Source organism: Mirounga leonina, unplaced genomic scaffold, assembly GCF_011800145.1.
Source record: "Mirounga leonina isolate KUSES-001 unplaced genomic scaffold, KU_Mleo_1.0 Mir_94, whole genome shotgun sequence".
Lineage (NCBI taxonomy): Eukaryota > Metazoa > Chordata > Mammalia > Carnivora > Phocidae > Mirounga > Mirounga leonina.
Window position 1 is genome coordinate 58,007,098 of NW_023270855.1, and position 9,699 is coordinate 58,016,796.

General features: G+C 63.7%; 1 protein-coding gene across 1 annotated transcript; it reads right to left on the minus strand.

Annotated features, from left to right (window-relative positions):
• Nucleotides 1-419: 419 nt before the first annotated feature.
• PLK5 (polo like kinase 5 (inactive)) lies at nucleotides 420-4,998 on the minus strand. The gene is given in 9 exon segments (XM_034997434.1): nucleotides 420-584; nucleotides 1,272-1,403; nucleotides 2,451-2,492; nucleotides 2,495-2,607; nucleotides 3,566-3,643; nucleotides 3,909-3,993; nucleotides 4,175-4,251; nucleotides 4,423-4,549; nucleotides 4,649-4,998. Coding segments are annotated over 9 exon segments (1,077 nt in total). The 5' UTR covers nucleotides 4,907-4,998.
• Nucleotides 4,999-9,699: the final 4,701 nt, after the last annotated feature.

Below are 9,699 nucleotides of genomic sequence, written 5' to 3' on the forward strand. Positions count from 1 at the left end.
GTCACCAACTTCCCAGCCCGGACACCCACTTTCTTGCTGCTCGGCCATCGAGCAAACGTCACACGCTTCAGCACTCTGGTCGCAGCACGACCCCACGCTGGTATGAATTCTTGTGTTGGCGGAGATCTGGCCCATCTGTGTCTGTCACAAAGGGCAGTGGGCTCAGAGCCTGCCGGTCTAAGTGTCCCCTCACCAATGCATCTCAGACTCCACCAGAGAGGCAGACAGCCGGCTAGATGGTCAACTTCTCTTTAATGAAAAAAAGAACAAAGCCAAACAAAAATCTGGGTTGCACAGTCATGACCCGAGGGAAGGACCACCACCTCCCATGCTCCCCTGAGCCGTCCCCAGGGACACCCTTCTGGGGAGACAAGAGACCTGGAACTGGAGCTGGGGGCCTGGTCCCCTTGCAGGGGACTCTAGATGCTCTGCAGCATGTGGAGAGCGTGGACAAGGTGCAGCCGGGCAGCCGGGGAGCAGCCAGGACTCTGCAGGGTGCCCGGGGGGTAGGAGGTGCTGGGCTGGCCGCGTTCCCAGACCGTGAGCCGCAACTCCTCACCCTGGCCACTCAGCACCAGGTGAGTCTGGTCGTCACTGCAGCTGATCTGCCGGGGGGTGAGGAGCCGGGGTCAGGGAGAGGGGGGCCCCCCCTGCCCACCCCCACCGCAGCGCTCCAGGGAGTAGGACAAGTGGACCGAGGCTGACAGCCCCCTGACCTGGGTCTCAGCGCTGCCGCACCCCCAGGAGCTCAGGGAGCAGGGGCCGAGGGCTCTACTGTACCGATGGGGAAACAGGGCTCAGACGGGGACTCCCCTTCCCAGGGCCACCCCGTGAGACCCCCACCCCGAATCCTGTGACCTGGGTAAACCAGCTTCCCCAGCGGATGTCCTCTCTAGCTGAGACCCAGCTCGGGGCAAGCGTGCTAGCCACGTTCTAGTCTGAACAGAGAGGGAGGTTTTACTGTAACACAAAATAGTAATTTTTTAAACTAACAACAGAAGCATTGTACAGGACAGCTTCTGAAGTCTGTTTCAGGACTGGCTGCGATTTGTCAGCAATCGCCAGGACTGCTCAGGGAAGCCTCAATCTAGAAATGATTTTCCACTGAAATGACATTTGGGCGGCTACGAGGTGACACCCCATGAGGATGGCCCGAAATTACATTTTGCCAGTGCCGTTTTGTACTTAGGAGTCAACACCCCACCCCCACCGAAGCCAGCTGTTCCTGGCCCCCCCCCACAGCGGGTGCTCCCAGCGTGCCCCCCGAGGACGAGGGCGCCCCGAGCGCTCACCTGCACCGTCCCGTCACTGAAGAGCAGGAGCGAAGCCCGCGCGGACGCCAGGACACGCAGCAGGCAGAGACTGGGGGCCGCCGGTGGGGTGAGCATGGGCCGGGCCCCCTCCTGTACACAGACCCAGCCCCGCGGGTCTCAGGGCTGGGGGCGTCCGCACCTGCCCAGCCCGGCCCGGCCCCACCTGGCCCTTACCTCTCGCAGCCGCTGCTGAATACAGCGGGCGAAGAGCCGGAGGACGGCCAGCTTGGCGCCCAGTGTGCTGGGCACGTCCCTTGGGGTGAAGGTTTCCAGCTTCCCCCGGGCAGGCATGTAGGACACTTGGCTGGGGGTGTGGTACAGGGTGGTGCCCGCTGTCACAGCCTCTATCCTGGGCACTCGATGCCCGAGGACACCGTCCCGCCGGCCACGCCCCCTCGGATGGGAGTTTGGAGACCAGCTCTGCACTGACCCACCTCTCTCCGTACCGCCAGCCCCCTGGAGCTGTGTCCATACTGAGATCCCGGCCAGCCCCCAAACCGCTCCCTCTGCCACCTTCCCATCTGGCCTAGCGGCTACTCCGACCTTCCTGCCGGCAACGGGAGTCCAGGTGCCAGCGTCCTGGCGTCCCTCCGAGACCACCACCCCAGGCCACGGCCACTCCCTGCCCAACTAGTCCAACCACCTCCCTGCTGGCTCCCTGGGCCTCTCCTGCCAGCCAGGTCACGTTGAACGTGTGCCTCGGACCCACCCTTCCCGTCCCGACCACCACAGTGGCCGTCAAGGCCCGTGACTTCACGTCCTCCACGTGTCCTCATGCCACTCCGTTCCTCACACCCACCGGGCTGCGTCCCACGCCAGGAGGCTTTGCACATGCTGTTGCCTGTGCCTCAGACGCTGTTCCTGCTGGGCTCCTTCTCATCCTTTGTGTCTTGCCTGAATGTCACTTCTTCAGAAGCCCCTCCACAACCCTAACCCTCCGCCCCCCCGAGTCGGTCACCTCAAACACTTCATTTCTTCAGAAAATTGCCTCCTGGAATCACCTTGGTTACTTGTGTAGCATTGTCCCCCCTCCAGCAGGCAGGGAGTCCCCCTGGGCGCGCACAGTAGGCGCTATTTTAATAAACACTTGAGGAATGATTGAAGAAAGATGGGGTGGACAGGAGCCCCACGACTTACTCCCCCGGGGGGCGCAGGGCCATGTGCGTGCCGTCCCAAAGCAGAACACCGCTGCCCCCATCTGACAGCTGATAGCCGAAGCCGTACTTGCTGGAGTAATCCACCCACTTGGGGGCCCAGAGGATGGGCCGCTGCTCTCCCGGGGGGTCCTGTGTGGCTGGGCACAAAAATGAAGTGAATTGAGCAAGGCGGGGTGGGGGCTGGGGGAGGAACGGTGGAGACACAGAAGATGCAGAGCAAAGTCCAGGGGGCAGAACACCAAGTCTTGCCTTGCGGGGGGGAGGGACGACGAGGGGCTGGGGGGCACCTGCCACCTCTTGAGAGGAGCCCTTCTGAACCGTGTGTAACGCCCAAACTCTACAGGCTTTGCTGGATTGCATTAAGAAAAAGTGTGTGTTAAAAACAAATCGATCGGGGCGCCTGGGTGGCTCAGTTGGTTAAGCGACTGCCTTCGGCTCAGGTCATGATCCTGGAGTCCCGGGATCGAGTCCCGCATCGGGCTCCCTGCTCGGCAGGGAGTCTGCTTCTCCCTCTGACCCTCCTCCCTCTCATGCTCTCTGTCTCTCATTCTCTCTCTCTCAAATAAATAAATAAAATCTTTAAAAAAAAAATCGATCAATGGCCTCTGGAATCCTGGATCGGACCCTGGCAGAGATAAAAGGGCATTAGTGAGGAAACGGGTTCTCCAGTGGCCGGGGGAAGCTGGGGGAGCGGCAGGCAGAACTCTCCGGGCTGCCTCCCCTGTAAATCTCAAAGTATCTTTCACTGTTTCTTTAGGACATCTGAGTAAGTAAGAGTTGGCTCCAGCTGACAGAAGAATCTTAACGTCCAGGGTCCTTCTGTGCAACAGGAGCAGAAGAATAAGAAGAACCCCACTGGGTCTTTTGAGAAAGAAAAGGCTCCCAGGACAGTGACCCAGGAGGGACAGGACATGGGGGGCTGGGGGTTCCAGGACCCCGGGGTGCAGGATGGGCGTCCCTGTGCCCTGAAGCCTCCCTCAGCTCTGCCCCCCAGGGGAGCCCCAGAAATACCCGGGGGGGCCCTGGGCAGAGCAGGACACTTTTCCTGGGATGTTAAGGGACAGGTGGCCCCTGTGGGCCTGGCTGGTTTCCTACCTGGGAGGCCAGCATCCAGGCAGAGCTGCAGGTTTCTGATGGCCACCTCGACCTCCTGCCTCTGGCCCCCCGGGGGCCCTGGGGAGACAGATCTATGTAGGGGCAGGCCTGTCTGTCCCCGCCACCACGAGGGGCTCCTCCCACCAGCCCTGGCCCAAACGACCAAGTCTGGAAACATCTTATTTTAAACCCAGAAGGATTCCGGCCATCTTTCCCATTTCACAGGTGGGAAAGTTAAAGCCGGGAGAGGGGCCACGACCCTGGCAAGGCCCACTCATTGCCCCCACCTCCATACCCTCACTCCCCACCAGCAGCCGGGGCCGAAGATGGAGTATCCGCTCACCCGCCGGGTCACTCCTGAGGGTCCCTTGGGTGAGCAGGTGGACGGGGACCTCGGGGTGGGGAGCCCCTCTGTCCAACAGGGAGGCCTGGGGAAGAAGCAGCAGGGGTAAGGGGAGGGAGGCCCTGGCCCCCAGGAGAGGCCTGAGGTGGGTGGGGGGCTCCATCCTCTTCCCTCTGAAGACCACGCCCCCGACTTTTCCCTCTGCCGGGTCTTGCTGTGAGAACGCATTCCGCGTGCCTCCGCGAGTCCCTGCCCGGAGCCCTCACCTCACGGCCGCGCTCCATGGAGTCAGGATCTGAAGCCTCTTCTCCTGGACCCGACGCCTCGCTGGGAGTGAAGGGGCCTGAGGGAAGCACAAGGAGTTTCGGGGCAGAGCCTGGCCCCATGCAGCGGGAAGGCATCTGCCCCCCAGGCCCACCCCTGCCACAGGTGGGAAGCAGGACAGGTGTGCGAGATGCGAGCCGGCCAGGCAGGTGGGGCAGGGGAGGGGTGGGCAGGTGCACTAACTACTCACATGGCGGCCGGCCCTGGGTCCGCAGCAGCCGGCCCACCTTCCGGAAGAGCCTGCCCAGAGGCTGGGGCATGGTGAAGATGGGTGCGCTGTAGCAAGAGCGGGCCGGCAGCCGGTCTGGAGTGAAACCCTTCGGAGCGGGGCACCGGGGGTCAGCACCCGGCGCGGGCCGCCCGGCTCCTGGGCCTCGGCCCCCCAGGACGGGCCCCAGCCGTGGAACAGCACGCACCTGTGTGAAGAAGTCATCCTGCAGCAGGAGGTCCAGGCTGGGCCGCTCCGCCGGGTTGGGCGCCAGCAGGCGGGCGATGAGGCGGCGCGCGTTGGGTGACAGGTGGGTCGGCTCAGGGTAGCGGCCGTCCCGGATGTTCTGGTACATCTCCGACAGGGGAGCCACCACGAAGGGAGGGGTACCGGTCAGCACTGTGTACCTGACCCGGGGGGTGGGGGCGGCAGGAACCTGAGTGTCTGCTTGCACCTGTCCCTGCATGTACCTCGTAACTATATATACCCAGGTCCGCCTGCGTATCTACCACCTGCACATACCTGTCCACACCTCTGTGCGTGCTCAAACCTGTCTTCCCTCGCACGTACATCCCCCATGTGCCCTATTCATACCTGCACACTCGCATGATGGCAGGCGGGTGCTCCCCACCTGCCCCACACCCGCACACACCTGTCCACATCGGTCCTAGGCATGCTCACACCTGCCTGTCCCCCGTTCGGCCTCCCCTCTGTAGGCTTCCACCTGTCCTTACCTGGCCCCACCCGGGCCCTCCTGCCCCTCTTCCCCAGGCCCGGGGCTCCCCACGACCCACTCACATGATGCAGCCAAGAGCCCAGATGTCTGACTGGCAGGAGTGCCCATTCCTGGAGATGACCTCTGGCGCCAGAAAGTTTGGGGTCCCACAGAGCACTCTGGGAGGGGATAATGGCGGGCTCAGGAAGGCCGGGGCCCACATGCCAAACTGGTCCCACTTGTGCCTCCCCAGAGGCACTGTTCAGAGCCCCTCACTTACTTGTGGCAGTGGCCCCCTGGCCCCACCCTGGCGGCCAGCCCCAGGTCTCCAATCTTTACCACCATGTTCCTGTTCAGGAAGAAGTTACCTGCCAGAGGGGGCGGGCCGAGGCTATGAGGGCAGAAGCCACACACCTCCCGCCCCTCCCCCCCCCCCCCCCCCCACTGCCCTCCACGCTCACTGGGTTTCAGGTCGCGGTGCACGATCCGCCGCTGGTGCAGGTAGCGCAGGCCGCTGACCAGGCCCCGCAGGTAATAGCGCACCTCAGGCTCCGTCAGAGTCTGCCGCGCCTCCAGGACGTGGGCCAGTGACTGCAGGTGCGCACAGGTGGCCGCGGCAGCACCGAACACGCAGACGGACACAGGTAAGCCCGGATGAACCCAAAGAGGAATACAGGAGTGCAGATGGGCCCAGATGGCCCCAGGGAAGTTTGAAAAGGGCCAGGGGGTCAGAGATGAACCCAACGCGGGTGCATGCAGCGCGGTGTGCTCAGGAGGGCTAAGGCGGGCTTGATGGGGTTAAGGTGGCCCCACATGGCCACAGATGGAGATGAGATGGGCCGGATGAATAAACTGGGCACAAGTAGACACAAGTGAGTCGGGAGAGCCAAGGCGGGCACAGGTGCGTAAGGATGAGCACAGATGGGCCTGGTGCGGACACAGGCGGAGACACAGAGGTGGACACGGATGAGCACAGCAGACGGACGGGGGGGGGGGGGGGTCCCTCTCCGCCCAGCCCCCGGGGCACCTGGCGGCTGCAGTACTCCAGCACCATGTACACGTGCTCCCGGTCAGCAAAGTGTCCGTGCAGCGCGACGATGTTGCGGTGTTCCAGGCAGCTGTGCAGCGCGATCTCGCGCTCCACCTGCAGGCGTGGCCCCACATGTCCAGGCCCCGTGGTGCTCAGGCCCAGGGGCGTAACCCCACCCCCCAGGGTAGGGCTCTCTCTGGGGACCCCCTGCGAAGTGTGGGGCCCCCGGGGCACGGAAGGTCTGGACCTACCTTACGGCGGGAGCGCAGGCGCGCGGCCCCGCCCCCGGCACGAGGCACCACCTTGAGGGCGAACACGGCGCTCGTGGACATGTCCACCAGCTTGTAGCAGCGGCTGAAGGCACCCTGCGGTGGAGGGGGACGCACCCGCTCAGCGGCTACGTGGGCGCAGGTGTGCAGACGGGTAGCCAGGCCCCTTCATATCACATACACACACAGGCGCAGGAGATGCGTGGACACGCAGCTCACACCCTCACACCCGCAGACGCACCCACAGGAACACGGAGGAACACGCAGGGACGCGCACACAGACGTATCCACCTCTGGATACATCCAGCCACCGGACCACAGTACAGTAAGTACGTGAACACACGACACAATTCCACACCCAGACACGGAAAGCGCACACAGAGATGGAGAGCACGTTCAGACACGGACCTGGAGACAGCACGACAGTTTCTACAAAGACCCGATACCTGCAACACGTCCGCACCCCTGGACGCACAACCCATGGGCACAGCACAAGGCGCCCAAGCCCGGCTCCCGGCGCACAAAGCACACCGGCGACGGGTACAGCACAGACCCGGGCGCCCAACCCAGCCAGCCCACACCAGACCCCAAACTCGCGCCGACAGACGGCGCACGCCGAAGTCAAGCCTGGGGGCGCCCACCTGCTCGCCGGGGCTCGAGATGGCGCACGCACACCCCGCCCCGCCCCGCCCGGACCCCGGCGCGGCCCGAGACCCTCCCGCGGACTCGCGGAGCCGGGGCCCGCACCGTGCCGATCAGCTTCCCGCGCCTGTAGACGCGCCCGGAGCTCGGATCGCGCAGGAAGGCGGAGACCGGCGGGCACCAAGTGCGCCGCCGCCGCGGCCCGGGTTCCATCCCGCCGGGGGCCTGGCGGGCGCTCTGCGCGGGCACCGGCGCAGCCTCCGCGGGACCACCTCTGGGGGCTGCGCGGCGCTGGGGCGCCTCTTATAGGCCGAGGGGGAGGGGAGGGGAAGGGAGGGGCGGAGCCCGACGCTGGGGCCGTGGCCAGGCGCCGGAGTGGGCAGGTGCGCTCCGAGGGAGGGCGGCGGGCGTGGGCGTGTGGGGACACCCGACTGGCAGGAGTTCCAGTGACAGCCGAGCCCGCTTCCCGCGCGCCAGCCCTGCGCCAAGCCGGCGCTTCCAATCCCGCTCCTCCCGCCCAGCCGTGAAGTGTCAACGTGCCCATTTCCCCGAGCAGGAAACAGAGGTCGGAAAGATTGTCTCATTCTCTTAGAGGCCTCCGAGGGAGAGGCGAGTGGGAGTGGGGGCCTGACAGGGTTCTCGTGGCACTGGGGAGCCGTGGCCGGATCCAGAGGGCAGTGAAAGAAGCCCGGTATCTCTCGGGCTGGGGCTGCTTGGGAAGGGAGTGAGTCCTGGCGCCGGGACCCAGGAGGGGCAGAGCTGGGGGTTGGGGGTATCATATATGCAGGTCACTAGGCAGCGAGAAGGAGCAGAATCTGGGGACCGAAGGGCAAAGGCGGGTGTGTGACTCCTGGCCTGGGCAGCCAAGGAGAGGTGGTGGATGAAAGGACTGGTGGGCAGTCTTGGACCCTCCTAGGAGCCATAGCTCAGACTCAGTTCCAGGCTCCTTCCTTGTGTTCTCTCATGTCACCCTGACATCAGTCCTGGGACACAGGAACTGGCCTCGTCCCCATTGTACAGATGAGCACACTGAGGCCCGGGGAAGCTGTGGCTTCTGAAGCCAGGAAGATCAGTGCTGGATTTGAATGCAGGCAGCTTTCTCTGGATGCCACAGTATTAATCCCCAAATGTTACATAACACGAGGAATGGGGAGGGATTAGCAGGGCTCCCTGTGGCTGGAATCAGGCCTTGGAATTTTCCAGAGACCAGATTTCGGAATCTGGCCCTGTCATGCTGCCAGGGACGGGAAACACCTTCTGAATGGTCACATGTCCAGCTGGTGTGTCAAGCAGGGGCACGCAGGGCATGGGGGCCTCTCAGCGTGCCCCAGGGCAGGGCCCAGAGCAAGACTCCGGGACCTTTGTGGGGGACTGGCCTCAGCACCCGGGCCAAGGACTGCAGGCCACCGTTGGGGGCCAGCTGGCTGCAGCTGGGGAGCCCAAGTTCCCGCTAATGGGAACCAGGAGCAGCGTGACAGAAGGTGGGTGGCTGGGGGGCCATGGGTCTGGGCCATCATGTCACTGTCACCCCGGGCTCTGCTGGCTCTCAGTCACACCCCTCCTCTGCGTGTTAACTCAGGCATCCATTTAGCTCCTACATATCAGCATGTGGAGCCTGCACGGGGCCCTGCACGCCCAGGACAGATACACTTGGCCCTCATGGAATGACTGCTAGAAGATCACCCGACTGAACCACGGCCGTGGGTCAGGACGGCCTCCAGAGGCGAACGTGTATAAGCCAGGCCCCTGGCGGGCAGCTGCTAATCCTTGGGCGCTGTTCTCAGCCCCATTTTACAGATGAGAAAACCAAGACTCAGGAAGGCAAATGCAAGCCCAAGATCGCTGGACTGCAAGTGGCCGAGGCCCACCTGGAGTCTAGAGCCGCTCTCCGCACCCCCATACCATCCCCCTGGGCTTCTGCCCCAGGGGCCCTGGAAGCTCTGGCAGGGGCAGGTGGCCGAGCTCACTGAACCCCTCTAAGATCCTGGCCGGGAGCCTCACAGCCCACCTGTCACCTGCACAGATACCTGCTCTGCCCCCTCTCCCAGCTGCCCATTGTGTTTTCCCGGCTGAGCCTCTACCACAGGGCCGGGACACCTCCCGTTCTCTGCCTGCCCCCTCAGCAAGGACCCTCTCCCCAACCACTCTAGAATGAAAAAAACATTACAATGAAACAAAAAACACAGATGTCTGTAGCAGCATAATTCACAACAGCCAAAAAGCCAATGGACACACAGCAGGTGTCCACTGACATATAATGGATATGTCACACGATGCGGTCCGTCCCCACGCTGCAGTATGATCCAGCCTTAGACAGGAAGGGACCCTGACACCTGCCACGACGCGGAGGGACCCCGAGGACACTGGGCTCAGCGAGAGGAGCCAGACCCAGAAGGACACATCCCGCAGGACCCCACTCCCAGGAGGTCCCCAGAGGAGTCCCGTCCACAGAGACAGAGAGGAGAGGGTGGGAGCCAGGGCTGGGGCAGGGGGTGGGGAGTCCGTGCTTCGTGGGGACAGAGTCTCCATGTGGGGAGATGGAACGTTCTGGAGACGGAGGGTGGGGGTGGGGAGTCCGTGCTTCACGGGGACAGAGTCTCCGT